This window comes from Labrus mixtus, chromosome 10 (genome assembly GCF_963584025.1).
Source record: "Labrus mixtus chromosome 10, fLabMix1.1, whole genome shotgun sequence".
Lineage (NCBI taxonomy): Eukaryota > Metazoa > Chordata > Actinopteri > Labriformes > Labridae > Labrus > Labrus mixtus.
Window position 1 is genome coordinate 21,637,430 of NC_083621.1, and position 25,759 is coordinate 21,663,188.

Sequence of the window (25,759 nt, forward strand, 5' to 3'; positions counted from 1 at the left end):
GCAAGAAAAATCCACACTGGTTCACTGAAAATACAAAAATAACAGTGTGTGTTATTTTTCTCTTTCAGGGGAACAGTGGAGGCACGCTTTGTTTACGTGTTTGTTTTGGGCATCCTCTTCTCCGGCACCAAGGACCTGTTGCGTTCCCAGATTATCACCGCTGATGCCAAGTTGAAGAGCAGGGGATTGTGGGAGCTCTACAGTGGCTTGGTTTTGTTGGTGTCACTGTTGTTTCGTGCCCACAACTTGCCCGTCCTGTGCTGCTGCCTGTTGGTCCAGACGCTCATGGCTCAGTTTATCTGGAAGAAACTCCACTATGATGCAGCCCAAACCACCATCATGCATTATTGGTTCGGTCAGGCATTCTTTTACTTTCAGGTAAGCAATCATACCTCATAAGTGATGGCAAGGTTTTTACAGTCTCTTTGAATTACTGCTGTTTTTTATTTCAATTGTGATTAATAATATCAGTGATAAATAATAATCACTGTTATTATAATAATGACAATAATACAAAATAAAAAAGTTCTTTCCCACTTTCAGAAACTCCAGAAAAGCCGACTTAAGTTAAATGTGGGTTGAATAAAGTTCCCAAGTTTGTTCAACTATTTGCAAAACGGCAGACTTCCTATGTGGTTAACCTTGTTACAACAACAGCGTTATCTTTGTTTGAGGTAATGGGATTGTAAATATCCCTACCAATTTGTACGTACATGTAGGTGACACTGGGCTGCACGGTGGTGCAGTGATTTGTGCTGTCGCCTCACAGCAAGGAGGTTCTGGGTTTGAATCCCCGTCGGACAGGACCTCTCTGTGTGGAGTTTGCATGTTCTCCCCGTGCATGCCTGGGTTCTCTCCGGGCACCCCGGCTTCCTCCAACAGTCCAAAGACGTCTTTGTTAAGTTAATTGGTGACTCTTGTAGTTGTGAATGTGAGTGCAGCTAGTTGTCTGTCTCTACATGTCAGCCCTGTGATTGACTGGAGAACAGTCCAGGGTGAACCCCGCCTTTTGCCCAATGACAGCTGGGATCGTCTCCAGCCCCCCGCGACCTTGAACGTGAAAAGTGGTATAGATAATGGATGGATGGTTGGTGAAACTTTGTGGACATCATTTAATCGTTTTGAAGAGGGTACTATCTGTAGCTATGATTATTATTGGCAGAGAGAATCTGTTCTCAAAGTGTGGTATCCAAACATATAAAACACAAGGCTTTAAATAGGCTTGAGCTTGTGTAGTGCTTTTGTAGTTTTCCGCCTACTTAAGGCTGAGAGGGAAGTATTTCATGTAACCCTAGAGAGCAGCATTTCTGAAGTCTCAAAAAGCTTAAAATCATGAAGAATTTAGTGTCCTGCAGAAGAGGTATTTTGTGTTTTGATTATTTTGGACTGAAATATGTATTTGGTTTTCTAGAGAATTTCTGTGGCTTAATCTCCATCTATAAACCAGATTGTTGACTTCATACCAAGAGTATGTTCAAGACCTGCTCTTTTTGTTAAGTGTCCTTTAGCCCTGTTTCCACCTAGCGGGCTGGTTTGGTACGGTAAACCCTGATCTTGCTTGTGTTTCCACAGCCAACTGTACCCTTCACACATCACTAAATCACAGCGCCACATAGTGTAGACAGCCAAAAAATTCAACAAAGAAGAAGAACATAACACATTAAACTAAGATCAATGGTCATAGGGAAGTGAAGACTCTTTCGACCGATCTGCTGGGGTCGGATCAGTATGCTTGGCACCCTAACAGAAGGGTATCAAAAAAGTAGGACAGTACGGATCAGTTATTTTGGTATCATTCCCAACTTTTGACAGTGGAAACGCAAACAAATGTGTACCGTACCAAACCAAACCAAACCAGACTGCTTGGTGGAAACTGGGCTTTAGATAACTTTTCTTATGATTTGGAGCTATACAGCTAAAAAATGGATTGATTCAGACATGAGCCAGTTAAAGTCACAAGAGTATGAACGAGGTGTACAACTGTGGAACCAATCAAGCTACCATCTCTGTAAAATGAATGATCATCACAGGGTTGTTTTTAGAGCTCAAAGCTCAAAGGTACACTTAAGTTTAAATGAGCTGACAAAAGGGACTTGAAGGAGGAACAAAAAAGTCAATGTTTGTGTTTATTTATGCTTTTGGTGCACATAACTGCATTGGATTGATTAAATGCACCATTTACTGCATAGCAGAGCAAATAGCATCACTGTGCTCTGGTGTTGTTTGCAGGTTTTCAAATCCAATCAGCAAATAAGGAGCACATTCAAACAGAAATAAAACTTCAGGTGCAAAAGACGACAAAGTAAACAGAAAAGTCGGCACACTAAATGTCCTTTAAAGCGTTGCAACACTGATGCTTAAATGTGTCAGTGGTTGATCTGTACGCTGCTGCTCTACCCACACAATACTGACTTTAAGGACATTTAGTGTGCTGACTTTTCTGTCTTCCAGGTATTCAAATCTGCCATTATGCATGCAATGCAAATTAGCCTCACTGTGAAAAGCAACTTATTCTAAAACACCAGCGGAGATAAACACCTGAGTTAGAGTGACTGACAGTTGGTGGTGACTTTGTCAGAATATATAAAAGTTTGAGTTTCATGCTCAGCCTTTCTAATGATTATGAGAAAAAATATCCAACGTTGTATAACCAAAAAATGAATAGTGGGTGAATACAATCTGTAAATATTACTTTGACATTTCTATCATTGTTATAACCAGAAGGAAAATAGGTCTGCCTGAGTTTTAACCTAGGCCCATACAGGCACTTTCATTACACGTGTGGAACAGTGTGCAAGACAAGGATGAGAAAGGGACAACATATAGTGCAGTTGGCAGCCGCATCCATTCTTTACTATTTCAACCAGGGCGGCTGTGGCTCAGTTGAGGAGAGGAGCCACATGTCCGATGTGTCCTTGGGCAAGACACTTAACCCCAAGTTGATCCCACTGCTTCTTCAGCGGTGTGTGAATGGGATTAGTCACTTCTGATGGTCACTTTACAAAGCAAACTCTGCCATCAGGGTGTAGTGGGTAGGTGTGACATGAGGTGTAAAAGGGCTTTGAGTAGTCAGAAGACTAAGCGCAAAACAAGCTCAAATCCATTTACCATTTATCCCAAATTCAAGTATTTTGAGTTGAAGAGACAGAAACTTCGACAGTTAGGAGGGAAAACAGAAAAACCTCCAAATAAACATTGAAACAAAAACAGCATAACTGAAGGATTTAATTGGCCATGATAAAACAGGAAGCAGTATCGTTCAGGGTCAAGTCTAGCATACTCATGAACATGCGCTAAAGGTTAGTTGACTGTTAGAAACAACTTTTTTCCGGAAGCGTTTAAACCCACAGATCATTTGTGACAATTGTTGGTCTGCTTCGGTGAATTGCTCCTCCCGTGGCAACGCTAATGAAAGATCTCTTTGTTCTCCTGCAGGGGAATTCGAACAACATTGCCACCATCGACATTTCCGTTGGGTTTGTCGGGCTGGAAAGTTACATAGAAGCACCTGCCATCTTCTTAACAGCCCTTAGCACTTACGCAGGGCCCCTGCTATGGGCCTGTCATCTCGTCTGCTACCTGAGCTCAGAGAGAGAAAGGTAAGTTACGGTTTAACATTCTCACAATGGGCATCATAATCGACCCGGGGCATTTGATACTGGGTTTACTTTTGCAGTTGACCAGTTAAGACAACTTGACCCGACTATAAAACAAAAATTATTACCCCATTAAAAATACTAACAAATTTGTGTTAAGGAAAAAATAAAGTCAAACAGAATTACAAATTGGGCTTATGTTCATCTTTATATCAAGCATTCAGTTTTAATCATTTCCATGTCTGAAAGAAGTTCAGTCTGTTTAGCTAGGAAATCCTAGATACAGACATAGATCAAATGTCTGCCTAGTTTATAGGATTCTTCATGGTTTAGCTCCCCCTCCTCGGTCTGGTTTTATTAACTTCAAAACTGCCACAAACAGGACCAGGTCCACTAGAGGTGCAGCTAGGAGGGACTGCACAATCCCACTCTGGAAAACCCCATTCAGTCTTTTCCTTCAGAGCATCACATCAGTGGAATTTAATACCGCAATCAATGATTGAGTTAACATCCTCTCATTCATTTAAATATAATGTTAAAAATGGTTTATTGAGAACCAACAATGTCAACACCGATGCTGGACCTACCCATGGTAACTTTATCATGTTGGAGATTATTTGTTCTCGTTACGCACACTGTATATCTGTATGTTTCTATACTGATGAACTTATGTTAATGAGTTCTATTTCATTCTACGATGCCAAAGAACATCTGGCAAAAGGACTGCCAATGAAGATTAGCCTTTGGGTACATTTACATCGGTGTGAATGTTTATTTATGGACACAGTCACTTTTTAAATAAGTAGATAGAATAACAAAAATCAGTGAGCCATTAATATCAATAGAGTGTGAAACTAGTGAGCAAGCAAGACAGATGAAGAGAACGCAGACAGGCCAGTAGCTTGATTGTTGCATGTGTCTAAATGCAGCCAATAACCACCTCAGCACGGCCGCAGCCAGTTCAGATTGATTACTTAAAAGGCTCGACAACAGCTGTCCTGCTGATTGAGCCAAAACTAAAATGTTCTTTTAGACAGAGGATGGCAAACCATCCCATCGGTCTCTGATTAAAATGCTCTTCATCATTAAATTCTTGACAAGAAATTCTGCTGGTGGCAGTGTGGCCCATTTAACAACCGAGCTTTGGTGATCTCAGATCCTTTCATTTAGCACTACCATGAGGTAAAATGTCCCTGTTTTATCCTCGACAGATAAAAGATTTTTATGTAAATTTTACCATCACGGAAAAAATGGTAAATGGACTTCAGCTTGTATAGTGCTTTTCTAGTCCTCTGACTATCAAAGATCTTTTACGCAGTCAGGTCACACCTACACGTTCACACTCATTCACAGAGACTGCTGTGTAAAGTAACCATCAGAAGTAACAAATCCCATTCATACACGTTCATAAGCAGCGGGAGTAACTTGGGGTTAATTGCCTTGCCCAACAACACATAGGACTAATGGCTGCAGTACTTGCGGGGGACATTCCGGTTGAGAGACGGGAGACCGGTCTTGATTTAAAATCCGGAGTCTGTCCAGTCTGACACCGAGACAAGACCGAGTAGTAATGCTTTTGATTCCGAGACGAGACCTTCAAAAAGTGGTCTCGGGACCAGTCTTGAGACCAAGACTGATTTTGAGTACTACAACACTACACTTTGAACCGGTAGTTCATTTAATATTCACTATTATATAGTGTGTTCAAATTTCTGTATAACACGTTAGTGCTAAACAAAGAAAAACAAAAACATTATTGGAGGAGATGTCGGGGCATTCTCATGTGTGCGCTTCTTTAAATAGCCAACTGCCAACATAAATGGCCTGAACGGGCTTACAGTACTTAGTATAGTAATACATGTCTAACTTGTCTCCCTTTTCCTGCTCGTTGCAGAAAAAGCTCCTAATGGATTAATAGTTATTTGTTATAATAATTGGTGATTCGTTTCTTAACTCTCTTGCTGATTAAATTTCCACCTACAAACTCAAACTCCAATGTCACTTAATTTACTGGTCTTGGGTGGGGGCTTGATGTGACTCCCCTTCTGGGACTCCCCCTGTTTGAATGGAGCCAGATCCCTGTGTGTGTTACAGGCTGTGCCAGAGACTGGTGCTCATGTCCACACAGTGTGTGTGTGTGTGTGTGTGTGTGTGTGTGTGTGTGTGTGTGTGTGTGTGTGTGTGTGTGTGTGTGTTATAACATTATACTCTTTAAATATCTGCACTGCTTGCCTTCTACGATTATGCTGGTTTACAGTCATTTTAACATGATTTGACAGTAATCTATAACACTGTGGGAAGATAATTAGAATTAACTTGACTCCTGGGAAGAAACATAAGGTCACAACTCAAAAATGGGAAAAATGTAGTCGTATAGGAATCAACAAAAATGTGCACTGAGAAGGATTTAACATCATGTTCAAAATATTAAGAGTCCTAGATGACCTTGGTTCACACACTAAGTATTTTCACGTCGCTCTACAGGATGTTTGCTTATTATCCAAAGCTCAGAGTTACTTGCTTTCTCTCTGCAGTGCTCTCCTCTCCTCTGATGAATCCTTTCTCTCTCTCTCTCTGTAGGAGTCCGGTTGCAGTTGGCCATGGCTGCTACTGCTTAGCCCTGCTAAGGTCTGTGCCAGCAGCAGCCTACATTGTTCTGGTCACTGTCCTGCGGTACCATCTCTTCATATGGAGTGTCTTTTCACCAAAATTACTGTACGAGTCCATGCACGTAATGCTGACTGCAGGAGTCTGCCTCTTCTTCTACACAATGGAGCAAAGCCCCAGTCCCAGTAAGTCTTAAGGAGCCGAAGACTTCAGAAATCCCCTGCTATGAAAGGATTGGACAGTTTACTGTGTGAAGGACTGTCAGACTGATACACAGGACAACATGCTTACCCTCACTTATTATCTTTACAATCTGTTAATATGTGAGAAGTTGCTTTTGAAAGGGTCCTCCTTTTGCACTCTGTTTGGTTTTCCAAAAAAAGAGAGATGGAAATGAGAATGTACTTCTGTAGTCTTTTCAGATATTTGCTTCTCTCTGGGGACAAACATTATTCTGGTGAATGAATGTGAAATGGCGTAAAGAAGCTTTTTGACAGAGTAACTTTTGAACAAATTGTATATTACCTCAGGAGCAGACTACAGTTGAATACTGTGCTGCTGAAACAATAATGCAGAGCTACATCTATATTTTGGCTATAAGTGACTAATATTTATGTTTCAAAATGTGTGTTTGCAAATTGGTGAAGTTCCAGTACTCAGAGCTTTTGATAACACATAAGTAAAGACTTACAACCTTCAGGTGCTTTCAGTTATTCTGTCTGATTCAAGTGTTTGTTGGAGTTGGGCCAAGCACTGCTGGAAGTTACATGAGGCAGCATATCCACTTGGCATTATCCAAAGCAGACAGTTTGTCATGTCACAAAAGGAGAAGCACAGGCATTATTAATAAATTGAGTGCTAACAAATTTAGCATCCTAACTTTTTTTTGCTTGTGCATGAACTGTACTGTGCCGAAGCACACCTCTTCCATGAGTGCCAAGGCCAAGGAAGTGTACCGTGCTTGGGCACAAATCAGAGCACTCACACTTATCAAATGAACTGGACTTTAGGGGTGAAGCGTGCTTAGGCACGGTACGGATAACCTAGGGTCAGAGCGCCCTTAAAATACAAACTTAGGACTTTAGTCATACTTTAGACATACTGGTCATACTTTCCCGCGATGCATAGCTGGATACAACACAATATTTGTCAAAGTAATATACTGTAGGTAATAATGATAAAGGGATGTCTGATCTAATTGTATTCACTTGTAGTTTTTATAAACAGACAACCAGAACCTTAAACTTGTTCTTCTGAAGTATGCCAATAAAGAAAAGAACATCAAATGTTTTTACATTTTTTCTTCAGCTCTAACTTAACATTTTTAAGTAATTCATAAAAAGGTTTTCTCTGGTATACATGAAATGTCATCTAGAAAGGTCACCAGACACACTGTTACTTTCTTTAACAACTTTTTGTCTTTTAGTGTAACAAAATACTTGATGAAACTTAAAGGTCACATATTGTCCTCCTTTTCAACAAGTTTAAATAACAGTACTGTGTAGTTTCTTGTTTTAAATCCACTCTGATCCTGTATTTGATCATGTCTATAAACCCCTCTATCTCAGCCCTGATCAGAACAGGCTGTTTCTGTGTCTGTAGCTTTAATGCAAATGAGCTGTGTTTGACCACACCCCTCTCTGGACGGGCTTGGGTGGCTTGGGCATTCTCGCTCCATATTGTTTAAGGAAAGAAGGCGGACTCAGGGTGGAACAAACACCTAGCTTTAGGAGTGTCACCCACCTGGGGGAGGGGTTACTGCCCTTTGTGATGTCATCGAGGGAAAATCTCCAAACAGCCTGTTTGAGCACACATTTTCTGAAAAGTGGAGCAGGCAAAAAGACGGAGAGGATGGACTTTTCTCATTATTGGGGGGTTTGTAGACTGAATAGAGACACATATTAATGTTAGAGAAATCATGCTGAAGTTTATTTTGCATAATATGTGACCTTTAAGCTCCATACGAGGTAGTTAGTTAACTCTCATGTCATAAAATGCTTTTTTATGAAATCTCCTTTTCTACATAAAAGTTTTGAGTCAGATGTAGAATGCAGCTGATTATAAATGAGCTCAGAGTCATAGACAGTCATTCATGTACTACGCATTTCCTGTGAAAATAACTGTCATATTGTTTTCTGTACATTGTTTCTCAACATTAATTCCTTAGAGATGTATTGCGGGAAAAATGTTCAAATCATTCCACTGATATGACTTAAAGGTCTGCTACACTTATTTTACTAGCCATTCTTACTTGTTATGCTATATGCACCTCATCATTTGGATATGTAAGTCATTATTTTCAGACTGGCAAAGTGCTGCAGACTTATGAACCTCTTTAACATCTGTTAAAAATGTTCCTTCAGTATCTCTGCGAGTGAGCTGGCTACAGTATGACATGCTCATAAGGAACGCTGCACTGAATGAACATTACTTTAGCTCGGTTTAGTCGTTTAGTTTGAGAGAGTCCTGAAGTTCTTTGGTAAATCTGAATGGTAACATTACCATTGTAAAATTGTTTATAAAATCAACTTTTTTCTTTCTTTGTTTGACCTTGTTATTTAATAGTTTCTTGGCCATGTCTGAATTGTGACCACAGGTTGTATCAAACATGGACTGGTCTCAGTGACGTCACACATTGGTTTCTTAAGAAGACTTTTGAAGCCAATCAATCTCGGTCGCCATGTTGGAAATGCTGTCTCAAACTAACTTTTAGTCAACCCTGGACACAAACAAATAGCTGAAGCCCCTCTGAGATCAGCCTGCCCCTTTTTTATGAATAACTCTTATCCTTTATAATATCTAAACAGATAGTTATTGTTTTTGTAAATCAACCCCCTACAGTGTGTGCACTAAATAATAATTTATTCAGAACAAATGTATCTTTTGAACAAGGCTCCAAACATGTTTATACTTTAAAAATGGGAGTTTTAGAATGGGTGTTTGTGAATTGGAGGTTGCCGTTGATTGCAACAAACCTGCAAGACAAGTATGTAGATCAACACATGTTCATTCCTTTCAGATCAAACCTTTCATTCAATGGATCTCAGCATTTGTCAGGTGAAATATTTTGCTGTCTGTACAGGAAGTCACTGTGATAAAATGAAAATGCTCACAATGAAAAACAAGTCTTGATAACACTCCTCACTGCTCATCTTACCGACGAGTGTAGAAAAAAAAAAAAGCCTGTAGCTGCACAAGAAGAGGCCTCGAAATAGCTTATCACAGATCTGATGGGACAGCTCTCTCTGTGGGAAATCCCTCCTTTGTGTCCAAATACATGTAACTTTGATAAATGTAGCTCTGTGCTCAAGATGGATTAATGTCGGGTCTTTGTAGATGATATAACAATGAGTCAGGTCTTTTACCTGCTCTATTGTAAAGTGTCTTGAGATTTGAAAATTAGTTTTGAATTGGCGCTATACAAATAAAGATTGATTGATTGATTGACATGATGGATCAGAAGAAGAATAGTTGAAAGCTTTTGAGCATGCGTTCTCCATCCTGTACATTCATCACAACAAAGATTGTGTTTTTAAAAGCATTTAGTCAATTTTTTAAAAGTTAACTTTATTAAATGTCTTATAACCGGTCACAATCCATTCATTCTTTCATTAAATGTATTGATTTGTTTTACAATTATCTCTGTTCAGTCTGTTGGACTCAAACAAACCCATATATGTTAGGGTTCCTACATGACATTTCTTCATGTTAAAAATAAAATGATTGATCTGTAAACATCCTTGTTTTATGTTCTTTATTGTAACTATGCTGTTCATCCTGTTTGTGTGTGCACATTTTTGACCACGTTGTTTGTGTCTTCCCTAAAGAAGAATGGTTTTAAATTGTACTTCTTATTTCTGCCTGCTGATTAGAAAGTGCTGCATCACGTGAATAATTGAAAGGGACAGAGGAATATTTCCCCAAATCAGTTTTATCAACACTTGTTTGTATGGGATTAATCTTATAAATGAAAGATTCCTGGCTTTATTTTTGAACTACAACAAACAAAAGCTGTTCCAACATGAATATAAGTCTTCATGTAAAAGTAGTGAAAAGCTGCCCATTCAATTATCTTTCAGCGCTCTTACTGACTTTGTAAAACTGGAAAGAGAAGACCAGTGACAAGGACAAATTCCTGTGTAGTGGGAGTAATACAGTAGTATAATGGGTGATGTTAACTCATTCTTACCCAGAAAAAAATAAATATTTTCAGTGAGTGTCGGATGTTCCTTCTGTGATTTTGTACTTATTATTTATTTTAATTTTTATTTATTTTAATCTCTTTGCTCTCTTCACCAATGACATCTATCCTTATGGCAATAGCTACAACAGTGGTCATGTTTTTGTTCGCTCCATTTTATCATTTTGTCCATCTTATTCAAGTGTGGGCCACAATGGGACTCTTCGTCTCTGTAATGTCCCTGTTAGAGTCGGTCTTCTCTCAACCGGAAGGCCGGGGGCGTCGGGCGTCGTATGAATGGATCAGACATTTCTGATGGTCACTTTAAATAGCAACCAATGCCATCAAAGTGGGAATGTGTAGTGGTGACCTGTGGTGTAAAAGTGTATTGAGTAGGCTTAAAGGGATATGATATATCTTGATATTCCTCCCAGGCCCTTTTCCTATTTTGCATCTTTATCAAGATGCCCAAACACCTCTACTTGTTCCAGGAGCTGAGATTAACCAAACTTAATTCTGGATGGACTCACTCATCTCACACATTAGTTTGTGCATCCATCACCACAGTGGCTGCAGTGTTTGGATTTGACAATAGCAGTTAGGAACCTTAAGAGTTTATTGGGCTAACTAAACCTAAAAAGGCCTCACGTAAGAAGCACCAAGCACATAAGAATGTGTGGATTGACAGTTCCTACCATGGCAGTGCCACATGTTTTTGAAACATACGGTACTTCTGTTTATTTGATTGTAAAAGGCATGAATGATAGTGACATAAATCCGAAAGAGTTTTGTGTTTCATGAGCATGCATGCCTCTGTGTGTGTGTGTGTGTGTGTGTGTGTGTGTGTGTGTGTGTGTGTGTGTGTGTGTGTGTGTGTGTGTGTGTGTGTGTGTGTTCAACATTAAACTTTAATGGGAAGTATGAACCAACAATGCCTGGCCGTCTACCTCTCTCAGTCTAGTGCGGGGTGTGGGGGGGGATTGAGACGTATCTAATAACAGGGTTAGAGCAGCTGCATAAGAAATTGAAGATTTATAATGACTTGGATCTTCCCCTATGAGAGCGACCTTACCTCAGCTGCACCACTTTCCTCTTGTGATGCTCCAGGAGTTGTCTGCTAAGTGGCAGACGGCAGCAAGCCAAAGAGGTTATTGCAAGTTTAGATCTGGCTCCCCTGAAAACACAGCCACTGCAGGAGGTATTGATTGATGCATGACTCACTCTGTGCTCGCAGATGCCAGGATTCCCCTTCTCCCTTCACTGAATCGCTGCCACATTTTGTATTCCAAGCCACTGAGAGGATCCAGCCCACTAAAACTCTACAAAGCTGTTAAGAACACTGGAGGGAAATACTTGCTGTTTGCATTAAATTACTACTGGCTTGACTGATACACACTCGTTTACGCTTTGCAAACTACATTTTAGTTGACTTGAATTGAGAACTCTTCATTTAAAAAGACTGTGATTCTACTTTTTCAGGCCTGCTTACCGATCGAAGTCACAAAAGAAAACAAGTAGGTGATTGTTATACATGACATACTATAAACTAAGTCTTTTAACTTCAAATGTTAAGATGTGTCGAGGAACTATTCTTGGACTTGGAAATTGACTCCGTAAAGAGAGTCATAATGCAGTTTCTCTTCGGAGGAGTTTCAGGTTAAACGAAAATCTATGAGGCACCCAGAAATTCCATTGAAAGTGTGCTTTTCAGTTTATGAACAAAGTAGCCCAAAGTTAGTTATAGCAAATAATATTTTCCAGCAAATGGCACTTTTGTTTTCATATTAATGGCAAAGCTATGATAGGCATCAGGTAAAGAGAAGTTGGTTTTTATGAAGTATAAAAGATCATTTAAAACCAACAGAATAGGAAATGATTAATTCAGATTTACTGTGGATACTGCACCGATCCGCCTGTGGACCTCACAATCCACTTTCCCCTCACTTGTGAACAGGACCCTGAGATACTTGAACTTCTTGACTTGAACAGAACTACATCATCTGCAAAAAGCAGTGATGAAATACTGAGGTCCCTAAACTTTGTCTTAATTTTACATGTAGAGTAAATGTTGTTGCCATGTTAGCTAGGTTAAATCAGGCGTTGGCCTAAACTGTGGTAGACTGAATGGTTAGCTAGCTAACATTGTTGGTGTTCGAGTGAAGTATCAAGTTTTAGACATCGCTCGACCAATGAGGGTAAAGAACACTGATCTCAGGCCTGCGTTTTCCCATGATTATATCTTTAACCATTATATCTATGTTTGCATCTAAATTGCCCAAATGTTACTTGAAACAGCTCAAAAATCCCTGAAGCTTAGGCCTGCAAGGGTTCACTTACGCTCAGCAGGTCTCTAGTTTGAAATTGACTGGCTGAAAAACTTTAAATACTAAGAGCAAGGAGACGTGTTAATTATTTGTCCAAAAAGTTAAGTACTACTTTTTCCCCCCATTAAAATAGTTGTTAATAGTAAAACACATGTTTATCTGGTATGCATTGTAACTAATTCACATGCAGTCACATCTGTGTTAGTGAATGGAGTTGTCTGTGTGACGGATCTGTTTCTGTGCCAGCTCGGTTTGCCATTATCGGTAACTGACTTTCTTTCTATTTCTAACTATCAGTCACACCAGTGCACACTGGTATAACACATCTGCACAGTACATTTAGCTCATTCTAAAGTAGCTTTGGTTATGATTTCAGCACAGCAAGTTATTCATTCATAATCTGTAAATAATGCAAACACATGTTAAAGACATTGTTTGGCCACTTTAAGGTTTTAAAGCACTGCTCTGGTGCCTTTTTTTTAAGTTGTGCATTCAGTCATAACAAAAGCTCAAAGGTTGCTGCTTCTGTAGGAGGTAATGATGATCAGAATCTTTAATGGAAGTACAAAGAAGATTCAAGTTTGAGTTTTGGGTCTAATAGCTTGGAAGCGTAGGCACTAGGCAGTGCACTATAATTTAGTTTGAAAAGATTGTTGGCTTTTAAAAGCAAATGTATAGCTTTTCCAGACAATTTGCGGGCAGCATGCAGCACACAGATAATTGGTTATGTGTTTGATGAGAGGCTTTTAGGTATTGATTGATCCCTCCCAGGTTCGACCAGCTGTTATGTCCTTGAAAGACTTTAGGACATGTATTCAAATGGAAAGAAATTGTATTCAATGTTTGTTTGCTCGAGCCCTTTGTGCCTGCGCCTGCCAGTAGAACAACCATTATTTTATCTGTGTGAGCAGCGCTTCAGCATTTAAAAAGTGAACATAGTTTTTAAAGAGCTAATTGTGTCACTGAGCCTGAACAAGCACCAAAGAAATGTTTGATCTCACCTCAAGGCTTCCTCCGCTTAACCCTGTGTACTGTACTGTCCACGTATATCATTCATCCAAATATCTGCAGTGTAATCACTTGTGCAAAGACTCCCACTACCTCAGAGGGAGGAATTTAGAAATGCAAGTCAGCGTTTTTTACTTTGTGTGACCAGGGCCGGAGGCTGTCATTAGACTAATGCAGCACTGCTGTCCAACAAGAGAAAAATACAGGCTGCGGAGAATACAGATAGTTCACTGCTCTACCTTACAACCTGACATGTCTTTGCTGTTTCTAGATGTGCACTTACTGACTATTAGTTGTTTGTAGTAGCAGGATTATTTTATATTGTAGAATGCATGTAATGAGAAGTCTTTAAAGGGACAGTACACCAATTAAATGAACACTAATTTTTTAACTTTTTACAGCAGAAGACAACATCTCAGATGAAAGCACATGAGCAGAAAAGTCACCATGTTAATTCCCCCAGTAACAAGGCACTTCACCCTGTCTCCTTTCAAGTAGCAGTTTGACATGGCTATCAGAAGAAGACACTGGCTGTCATGGATTCACAGTGGGGATGTGTGAAACAAACTTGAATGTGAATTGCTGGAAAATAGGAATCAGCTCAGGCCACCCCCGCTGGATGAAATACAGACTATAGAGTTAATGTGTAATCTTACATCTTCATCCCTGTTAACGGTTGACATTCTGTTAATGACCAAAGAGATGTCATGTCTGCAGGGTATGAACTACTTCAAGAGCAGTGACTTTTATCTCTCCCCCGATCCTTTTCCAAGCCCGGCGCAGTCTAGGCCTGTGAAGGCTGTTTCGTGAGCCGGGGATCCGGCCGAAGATTTCTGCCTTATAATAAGGCAGATTTTTCTTACCACTGTAACTTTTGCTGCTTTGCTAAAGTGCTCATGATGGATAGGCCGGATCTTTGTAATATAAGATTATAACAATAAGTAAGGTCTTTTACCTGCTTTTTGTAACACAATGAGTAAGGTATTTTACCTGCTTTTTGTAAAGTGTCTCGAGATAACACTTGTTATGAGTTGACGCTATACAAATAAAAATGTATTGATTGATTGATTGATTGATTGATTGATTGATTGATTTTAGAAACTTGATCCTTCACTATTTCACTCATGAGGATGAATGTACTTTGAGACGTCAGATATTTACACAGACATTTGAATTTGGCTAAATCGAACCTTCTCTCTGCCTGGAAGATTTTCAGGTTGTTTTTTTAAGCATATAATGTTAGTGTACACACAAAGGGATGTTTCAATCAAAGAAAGAATATAAATAAGTAGATTTTATGTTGCTGCCAAACTATCTTGATGTAAAGAATGACATAAAGTGGTCCACAAAATCTAATTTTCCGATATGTTTTTTTTTCTCTTTAATTCCTTCGTCCAATAAATGTCTTCATGTTTGCTCTTTTTAGCAAACAGATAATTTTACATTCTGTAATTTTGAAAAGTCCCTGTCAATCTTTATTTGTATAGCGCCAATTCATAACAAATGTTATCTCAAGATGCTTTATAAAAAGAGGAGGTACAAGATCTTACTCTTTGTTATGTCACTAAAGAGAGGGTCAAAGAACTCACGTACCACCTGTTAAGATTTTCAACAACCTAGGAGCAAAAACTTTAAAATCATTCCTGAACTCTAATTATTGCTGTAATGTTTATAGAATGTCCAAAACAAAAATAAAACTGACCAAACATACTGAAACCACACACACACACGCGCACACACACACACACACACACACACACACACACACACACACACACACACATAAACCTCATACATGCGCGCACACACACACACACACACACACACACACACACACACACACACGCACAAAATTGCAATCTTAAACATTTTAATATTGTATGGACACACCTCCATGATCAGGGAAAATAAAGAAAATACCAAATTATAAAAGGGGTTAGAGGGGTTTTGCATGATTACCTGTCCTGCTTCTGAGTAATTTAAGCAAAAAGCTGATTAAGGCTCAGACTGTCCCTGTGCTTACTCTGATATTCCAAATGCACATTATTATTTATAGCAGTTATATAAATCATAACCATTTAAAATGTTTATCTTTGATACAAAAATGGAAACTTCAACGATTTTACAATCCAACTTATTTTTACTCATCAGGGGCAACCAGGTAGTTTTTTTCTCTGACAGGAAAGTTGCAAGGTGAAATAATTACACGTATGATGTCACAGTGAGGTTATAACTGTTCCCTCACTTTGGATGTTGAGAGACAAATGAATGGTTTAAATGTGTAAGTGTGGCCTGATCATTAATGTGGTCCTCATCCAGCTATATTATGGGAATTATTGGAACCAATAACGTTGAAGCTTGTCTCTCACTGCAGACTCAAAGTCAGTATATCTTGGGATAGGTTGGAACAGTTTGAGACATGTAAAGGTATATTGATTTACTGGCAGCAACACAACAATCAGATAAAGGTGGTTGAACCCTGGAAAGCTATATCGACAGGAGCAAGACATCTGAAGAGGTTAAATACACTTTTTATTCACCAGTAAAAATGTTATAGTCACAAACTCTGCCTTAATAACAGGCTACTCGAAAGCTGTTGCTTATGGACCTTCACCTGCCTTCACTGTCTTGGCCAGCCTCACTTTGATCTGCTCACATCAGTCTGACTGGTGGTGTACTATTTGAGCTAAACCATCTGGATTAGAAGGATCGGTCATTTAAAATTCACTTTCTGTCGCCCTCCTGTGAAACTTACTGGTTTTGATGGGGATTTGGAGAAAAGAGCAGAGTAAAAGTAAGTGATTGTCATGGCAGAGGAAAGTGCTGCAGGAGGCAAATCCAGAGCTGCTATGTGTTGCATGCCTCAGCGGGGAAAATGTCATCGTATGCGGGCGGCAGTTCGGCAGGGAGCGGGTAGGAGAAAGGGAAGCAGTGATTTAGTTCTGGGTCCGTGGGCGAGTATCCCGGCAGCTCGCTTGACGGGTGTCCCCCGCACTGCACCTCTGCGCCTGTCTCGTCAAACACGTGAAAAACACCCAAGTTGATGTAGGACACAGGCTGGAAATCAGCGGAGGCGCAGTCCCGCTCCTCACTGAAGATGATCGCGCCGACGCGCTGTCTCTGAGCCTGTCGGCCCCTTGAAACCTGTGCCCTTTTGTAGCTTTTGATGACCACTAGGTTGATAAGCCCAAGAATGCACTCCAAGGTGCTCAGAACAGTGGAGATGACCAGAGTCCGCTGATATTCCCTCAGCTTCTCGCAGGCAGGGTTTACAACAACTGAGTGGAAGCAGTAATGAGAATATTTCCTCTCTACCAGAGAAGCCGTGTCCCCGTCTACTACCGCGCCGGAGAAGGCAGTGAGCACTCCCAATAAAGAGACGACAACACAGAGGAGAAAGAAATTCCTGCAGCCGGGCTTCTCCCTGCAACAGAGCAGCGCGGAGCCCAGCAGGACCTGCCCGATTCCCACAAGTAGCCCGGAGTAGAAAGCCCCTGCCGCGGCGCCGAGGTGGAACTGCGCTTTCACTGTAGATCCCAACGAGACGCATCTTAATCCAACGACAACTTCGCTCAGGGCGCTCACGAAGAGGAGGGTGCTGGAGAAGACGGTGCACAGTCCTTTCCCACTCAACTTCATTATATTCCACCTCTTCCGCTCTCGATCCCTCTCCCCTCGTCTTCATCCTCCCTCGTCTGTTCTGGAGGCCCTCTCACACTGGGACATCTTTTGTCGGTGACTCCTCCAGTTCCGGGCAAGGGATAGTCGCAGGCAGCTGAGGTGTACCTCCTACATCCCCGCCGCTTCGACAACCAATTCCAACAACGCACTCCTATTGTAGCGTCCTCGCGTCAAGTCCTCATTAATCAATGATCATGCAAACACTGTCAGACTCCTGAAAGACTTTCCTTAGGCTAAAGTTTTTGTTGCCCCTTCAGCACCCTCTTGAACAGAGAGACTCGTCTTTAACTAAACACAAATAGTGTGTCGCGGTTTTTGGCTGCTTGAATTGGAGATGCTTGAGGGTCCTCTGACCCACATGACTCCAAATCTCAGCAACACTTTACAAAGGCTTTTAATGTGTCTAAAGGAGGCTACTCGTCGTGAGTTTAACAATGAGGAAAACAACAACAACAAAAAAAGCACAAGTTTATTTGCTAATGACTCTGGGGGGGATTTTATTCACAGCCCTTTAAAGCTGAACTTAACTGATACTAGTAGCCTATTAAACTGTATCCTGCAAATATTCGTTGAGATTCAAGTTCATTCTAATTTCTACAAGGATATAATATAACTCTGTCAACTTCTAAGGGTGGTTTTGTGGGCTACACACATAATGTAGCCTCATATCGCCATCCTTGCATAACTTCTGAATTAGTGTTGTTGTTGTTGTTGTTGAAGGTGGATCTTTCTGGAAATCAAAACCAAACGCATTAAATATAGACCAGAGCTGCTGGGATGGAGTGAGGCTTGTGCGCTGTCCGTGGTGCTGAAACATGCAGCCCGGGCCAGATGGCAGCTGACTGGACTCCTCTGCAGCTCTCCTCTTAGCCAACCTCCCAGCTAATACAACAGGTTTGTGAACGTAGGAGAAACTACTTTCTTGCTTTTTCTGTAGAACAGATGACTTGTGCGTTACAGTTACGGAACCTGTTTTCTTGTATTTTAGTGTAGATGGTCTTGGATTAATGGATATTTTGAAGACCACAGTCGGGTCAGAGAGGGGAAAATAAAGGCACAAAACAAACGAAGAAGTAAATACTGCTAGTCACCTGAAGTCCATGCTGTAATGACTAATATGATACAAATCAAAGACACTGACCATGAACTAAGTGTTGATATTTTTTTACATACTTTATGAATCCCTGAGGGAAAATTCTGTTTTACACTTGTTGAGAGACTTTCTCACACACATAGGCCCTGAATCACACACATGCACAAACAGGACCTGTGGAGCAGAGATGAAATCTTTTTTTTTTTTTTTTTTTTTTTTTGTTAAGAAATGATGAGATGAAACTATCTACAAAGTAAGAAGGGTAAAGAAAAGGATCGTTTCAAATAACGTTTAAAAAGTTTCTTTAGCTTTTGCCTTCTAAAAGGGACAAAGTGGATCAGTGGTGGAGTCGGTCGTCTCTCAACCAGAAGGTTGCTCCTGCAGCAACAAGTCCTTGAGCAAGACACTTAACCCCAAGTTGCTTCTTCTGCTTCGTCAGTGGTGTATGAATATGTATGAATGGGATGAGTTACTTTTGATGGTAACTTTACAACAGCAGCCTCTGCCATCAGTGTGTGAATGTTTAGGAGTGACATGTGGTGTGGAAGCTCTTTGAGTAGTCAGATGATGAGAAAATCGTTATACAAGCTCAAGTCCATTTGCCATTTAAATGAATGAGAGATAGTGTAAATATAGAGCGATGTCGGGGGACTAAGAGCTGGATATGACATATAACAAGGTCCCCGTTCTGTGTGCTTTCATTGTGTTTGTGGTCAATCACTTTCCCAATAATACTTCACACTTAAGTTTCATATACGTGCTTTACAGTGAACAAGGAGATCCAGTTTATGTAATGTAGCCATAATAATAATATTAACCATCATAAACCCTTTCTTGTAAAGCACTTTTGAACACACAAGTACAAAGTGCTTCACAGACAGGAGAATATGTGAGTTTAAACATGCAGACTGTGGAGAGCTCCTTGCAGCTGGTCTAAAGTACCCAGGAGGACCAGAGTCTTCTTTTGTCAGTATTGAAGAAATGAGCGACTAAAGTGGAACATGAGGTTACTTGGATTAGAACAATTAGTATCTCACAAAGTATTTAGCGGTAAATCAAATATAAAGTTCTTAATGTTTCAGGTGAATGACAGGGACTCTTTTAAAAACACAGCAGATGTTAGTATGCATTTTCTCTTGTCATGTGAGAAACCACAACCAGCAAAATGAATGTCCTGGATCCCTCCTCTGTCCGTGGCTTCCAGCCTGAAGCTCATTAGCTCCTCTTTAAATACGGGCCAGAGATGAAAAGCTTAGCTTTCAGAAAGATGATGAATAATTTTTTTCTTAACTGCTGGTGTGAGTCAAGTTATTTTTCATCATGTTGTATCGTAGAGCAGAGGTTCCCAAACATTTCAACTCAGGACCTCCAAAATAACTGTTCTAGAGACTGGTGACCCCCGCTGCCCCCATGTATTTATATTATACTCAGTATACTTAATAAACAGACAGACAGGTGTGTGTGTTTTTATTCGTAGGGACCAACAGACACCTACATTGTTGCAGTTATGTGCAAACTTACATTTATATCACTTTTAAGTCTGCATAAATCTTACTTAAGGACTACATTTTTAATTTTAAATTCAACTTCTTTTTGTATTTATTTTTGCAATAATGGGTAAAATATTTGTTAATTTTTATTTGGTAATGGAAAGTATCTCACGACCCCCCAGGGGGTCCCGACCACCAGTTTGCCCTACACAATGAAACTTTTATATTCTTTTGTGATTCTGATGTGTTTGCATTTCTCTTTTTAACTCTGTGCGAAGACAAACAAACTAATACGTCCCTGTGGGTGAAACGTTTGTTCTGTCGTGATCCCTTTAACGGTTCACAGCTTCCATGGGAGCTCAGCCTGCCTGGGAATTTCATCTATTGTCATTTTGTTCCTCTGTTTTAACAGCAGTAATTCAGATAACAGTGTAGTGCAACTTGTTCAATCAAAGGATTCAAATTGCCTTCTGTTCCTCTGTAACAAATGCTTTGCCTCAACCAGAGAGGGAGGAATAATCTAAGGTGTAGAGGGATAGAACAGCTTTCTGTGTGCATTTTCAAACAAACCATCGTCTTAGTTACCATGTTTCAAACTTGAAATGCATGATGATACTGTAAGATAGGAGCATTTTCTTCTTGTTCATTATTTTCAGTTTGGAAATGCAAACAATTTATAATATTTTTAGAAGCCAAAACACCTCATAGAGATTCCCGGTGCTGTCACCCACACTCTCTGTTAAGTTTCTTCTCAAGTAATGACCAGCTCTCAACGGATATTAAAACGTTTTGTTTTTGTATTCAACACAGTTAAAACATAATGATGATGTGATTGCTAAATTGATTTGCCACAGGAATTTCTCATCATCCCTCCAACCAATCATTAGTAACTCTCTCTTCTCTGCACCTGGGCAAGGGAAATGTGTTTTTTAAACATGGTTTGTAAAAGGTGTTGAAACAATGCTAAAAAAAAAAAAAAGCTGCAGTCCCTTGATCAATAAAGCATTGATAAAATCACCAGTACATGGGGGAAAGACCTCGAAATCCAACCAAGCCAGGAAGAGTGGTCAAAGGTAATTGGTTTAAGGAAAGCCAGTATTGAATACTTCATAAGACACAACGTACACGTCCAACAAAACTCCCCTGTGTAAAAAGTGTCAGAAGGAGGTGGGAACTTTCTTTCACTTTATATGGCAATGCCCTGTGATTGCACACTTTTGGAAAAATGTGAAAAAAAGAGCATTGTACAATCTTACACAAGACAATTAAACCATGTAAGCTTCTATTTCTCTCTCCACTTAGCCCCTCAACCCCTCACAGTTCACTCTCCTAATGAACGTCCACATTGTATTCTGTTCCAAAGGATTGGGGGCAGCAGAAGCTCAGTCTGTAGGGACCTAGGTTTGGAACCAGAGGGACGCTGGTTCAAGTCTGGACCAAGTCTGGAAATTGTTCTGGTAGCTGGAGAGGTCACTTGCTGAGTTGCCTTGAGCAAGACAAGACGAATGTTTCTTAGTTTAGTCTTTATTGTTTCCTGTTTTATTTTGTAATTTCTTATCCTTGTTTCTCTATGTCGTAGTGTGTGGGTGCATCCGAATTGCAAAGTGCCTACACAATCTGTCAGTACCTATTATCCTCTGCTGTATACTGTATACTGTACACAATCCCCGGAAGTTAGTATCCATAATGAAATGTTCAGTATACCCAAAAAATGCATGCTGAACTGTGGCTATTCGGAAAGGGCCACTAGCCCTGTTGAAGGGCTTCCATGTCTGCTCACTTCCCCTCTACAGCCTCACTTCTTTTATAATGATGTCCTTAAGCTCCACGTTCTGGTGTTGCAGAGCAGAAGCTGTAGTCAGTCCTTGAGAGGAGACTGTCTTGTCCTTGAGAGAGATTTTGGACACTTTTCAAATTGAACGGACTGAATGAGAAACTTGAAGGATGGAGCTGAGTGACCTCTATGAACAGCAGCAGGAAGAAGAACAAAAACTCACTCTGGGAGAATAAAAGACCAAACGGGCAAGACTAGCCCGTCCCGAGAGTAAAATTACACATTTAGCAAACGTCCTCTTATTGAATATGACCTTGGATGATGTTTTGTTACCTTATGCATCATTCAGTGCAACGCAAATATCAGCCAGTAAAGCCATCTCAATTATTAAAGTGCCCAAAAAGGGCCAGTGCTGACATCTAGAAACTAGCCATAATCTATATCCACGAGGGCATTGGAGGCTAAGTACGGACAGCCTGGTTATTGATTCCAAAGGAAAAGAAACAGCTTTCCCATGCAGCCCCCGCATGCTCGAAGCCCTTGGACAGATTTGTTGTTGCTTTGAGGAATTCTTTCTATCCATGCTCTGATTTGCAAACTGAAGTCCCCAGAGAAAAACAACAGAGAGAAGGTATGAGTCACATATAGATGGACTTCTTACCATTTGTTATTTGAGCCTCTAACCTCAGGTCATTTTCTGTCACTATGTGATAGACAACGTTTTTTTAATCTTGAACCATCATGATCCTTTTAAAACCAGTTTTATTGGCCAGTTATGTTTACACATACAGGGTCCACTTTGCTCTCTTCAGACATTAAACATTTATTATTAAACCTTTATATATATATATATAGGCCTACATTAGACAATAGTGCAGTGGTGAGAAGTGCAAAGGATGCTGAAATTGACTGCGGATACTGTCCATTGAAGCAGATCGACATTGTCTCTACAGAGGCATCATTGAGGATGGAGTGTGTTGCAGATGAAAGCATTACCGATCATTATTTTACCTGATACAGCCAAACTCCGAGGGCTAAGGTTGACATCCTGAGTCAGTCAGACAGCTGCTGAAACAGAAGATCAGCAGTGTTGTGGATAGGGCCACAAGAAAAACTGTTTTAGTCAACTATATAATTCCCTCTTAAAAATCAATGTGTACACTTTATTTAGGATAATTATACTAACTCACCATGCTGTCACACAGCCCTCTCCCTTCACACTGTTTGTACAATACCAAAGACAATCAATATAACAAATACAAAAAAATCACGTTTTAAAGAGAGAACTTTGGTGGTTGTTTTGTAAGTCATTTGATGTATTTACTGAGTGCTATATGTACTTATGGTTGTGTCAACATGGCCCATCAATAATTTACAAAGTTTCCTTCAGGAAAATGACCACTGCAAACAGAATCTCAATCATGTGACGACAATTATTCCTCTTGGGGCAACTGCTCTGTGACACTGACTGTTTTCCTTGCAAAGCCAAAGCCTGCTGAAACGTGAGTGGAGAATTCTCCTGGGACTGCAAAGGGACAATTTCTCTGACACCAACACTATAGTGACTTAAGTATTGATTCTGCATGTTTATGACACATCTGTTACTGAAAACTAAAAGTTGTATCAGAGTCGTGTATGTAGATTTGATATTTATTTTAACCACATTGTCTCAGGCCAATGTCATTCAACAACCTGGTTCATGACTAGGAAACTTTCTTTGAACAGCCGAGAAAAAATAACATGTCATGTACAGTAATATTTATTATGACGTGTGCTGCTGCCCTCTTGGCCAGGTCACCCTTGTTAAAGAGATCTTGATCTCAATGGGTTAATTATCTGGTTAAATAAAAAGGAAAACATAAAGCGGCTGTGGCTCAGTTGGTCAAGTCTGCCTACTCTCAACCGTAAGGTCAGGGGTTCAACTATCCGGATGAGAGACGACCGACTATACCAACTGAGTGAATGGGATTAGTTAACACTTTATTTAACAGCTTCATCAGTGTGTGAATGGGTAAGTGTGTAAAAGCTCCATTAATGGTCAGAAGACTAGAAAAGCGCTTTACAAACTGAAGTCCATTTACCATTTACATCTTCAAAATCTTTAGAAAAGATTCTGCCCAACCTCTAAGCCGTACTTTGTGACCAAAAGTGACCATTAGCAGCACAATACCTTAAGGATATGGGAATATTATAGTTGAATAATATAGTTATAATATAGTTAATATAGTTAAATTTCTTCTTTTGTTAAAGTCTCGTAACATGTTTATGTCCACAGGAAAGCTTGGCAATTTTGTAAGGGGCTCTATGGAGTGCTAGCTTCTAGACCTAGCCTAAAATAGCCTAATTTTAAACAACAGGTTTTGCCTTCAAGCTTGGGCTAATTTCAGACAATAAAGTTGCAACTTTTTCAAAGCATGCTTTTTCGTATGGTTTTTATCACCTCATCTCTATAAAATGTAAGGAGTAAAAAACTGTTTTGTGAGTCCTCAAATCTGTGAATTGAACCTTATTTTTTAGCTCAAGTTTTTTGCTCCATTTTATTCTGCGAATCAGGGCCGTTTTGGTTACATGATAAAACACAACTTTAAGCGTAACATAGGATGCTATTATTTTGTTAGCTGCCAGAGCAGATATTCATACACAATTTATAAACTGAATGTCGGTGTTAGAACGGTGAAACAGGTAATATACGTTTTGAGTATACTGTAAAACTGCTTCTGCCCTACAAGAAAAAAAACGTCTACAATCTGATGTTCTACTTTCTTTATTAATTATTTAATAATTTAGGGAAAGCAGATTTCCCATTGCATGTTCTGCACATTAATGGTATTAATGCTACCACCGTGTCTCAGTGTTGTAAATGGAGAAGCTACAAATCCCACTCAGTCGAGCTGCCTTCTTCAACGTTTATAAGAAACAGATGTCACAGAACCAAGATGGACCTCCTCCCAGAGTCCACACATATACACTGCTCTCTTTGTAATCCACCTCGTTTGTGAATGCATCCTAAATAACAGCCAAAGGCATCACAAGCAATCCCGACCCTGTTGGTCAAAGAAATCAAATACTAGCACAAAAACACAGGACAGCTTTTTGGCTGCAGGCAGTCTAGCCTGAAGACTGAAATGGATCCTCGACAGATGTTTGGACTGATGCTGTGTTTAATCAGTATTTTAATTACACACTGTCTGGGACCCTTTTTGTTCTTGGTTTTACCACTAGGGAACGTTGTGGTTAACAGTGCTTGAGGTGATGCAGCAGGTACTTGATTAGTTTAGAAACCTGAAACAGTATTTATATTCATATTTAACAGTCTGGATTGTGTTGAGGCCCTGTTTGACATTAAGGCTCATAATCAACACAAGTGTCTGTTTCATAATCATGCAGAACTGATCCAAAGTCACTGAGACAAAACTACCAACTGTTTTAAATAAGCATGGTGGAAATATTTAGAGCCAAAGACTGAATTATTATTTGCCTTTATGCCCTGTAGAATCAGAATCACTGTGGCCTCTGACCTTTATGCTCAGTAAGGTCACATTTAATGATGATGTGTACTTGAAAATCGGAGGGTCTTCAATCAGGGAAGGTAACACACCCCACTCTAATATAATGTATTTAGAGGAGCTGTAATCACAACTGCTGTCAAACCAACAGCTTGGTACAATCTAGAGGGATGTATTGTGTTTGTTAAGTCAGCAGAAGTAGAAACAAACTAACTCATTTTGAACTGTTTCATTTTCATCAAGTTGTAATAATATAGCTATAACACTAATATTCTGATACTTCCAATAAACCATGAATGAAACATTGATTTATGAGAATTTGATTGCAACACAATTTTTCACTGTTTCAGACTTTGAGTTTGAAAAATATTTAAAGGTCACATATTCTCCTCCTTTTCAACCAGTTTTAATAAGTCTCAGAGCTCCCCAAAAACATGTCTGTGATGCTTGTTGTTCTAAATCCACTCTGATCCTGTATTTGATCATGTCTATAAACCCCT

At 39.8% G+C, this 25,759-nt stretch overlaps 2 protein-coding genes across 2 annotated transcripts in view; one reads left to right on the top strand and one right to left on the bottom strand.

Moving 5' to 3' along the window:
• pigg (phosphatidylinositol glycan anchor biosynthesis class G (EMM blood group)) overlaps nt 1–9,646 on the top strand; it is a 28,276-nt gene extending 18,630 nt beyond the window's left edge. The window contains exons 11-13 of the mRNA XM_061048746.1: nt 69–378; nt 3,436–3,599; nt 6,177–9,646. Coding sequence (XP_060904729.1) covers nt 69–378; nt 3,436–3,599; nt 6,177–6,399 — 697 coding nt within the window. The 3' untranslated portion in view covers nt 6,400–9,646. The remainder of the gene's footprint in view (nt 1–68; nt 379–3,435; nt 3,600–6,176) is intronic.
• A 6,584-nt stretch (nt 9,647–16,230) lies between these two features.
• LOC132981531 (transmembrane protein 271-like) lies at nt 16,231–17,808 on the bottom strand. The gene has a single exon (XM_061047471.1). The coding sequence runs from the start codon at nt 17,352–17,354 to the stop codon at nt 16,563–16,565; it is 792 nt and encodes a 263-aa protein (XP_060903454.1). The 5' UTR covers nt 17,355–17,808; the 3' UTR covers nt 16,231–16,562.
• Between the last annotated feature and the right edge of the window lie 7,951 nt (nt 17,809–25,759).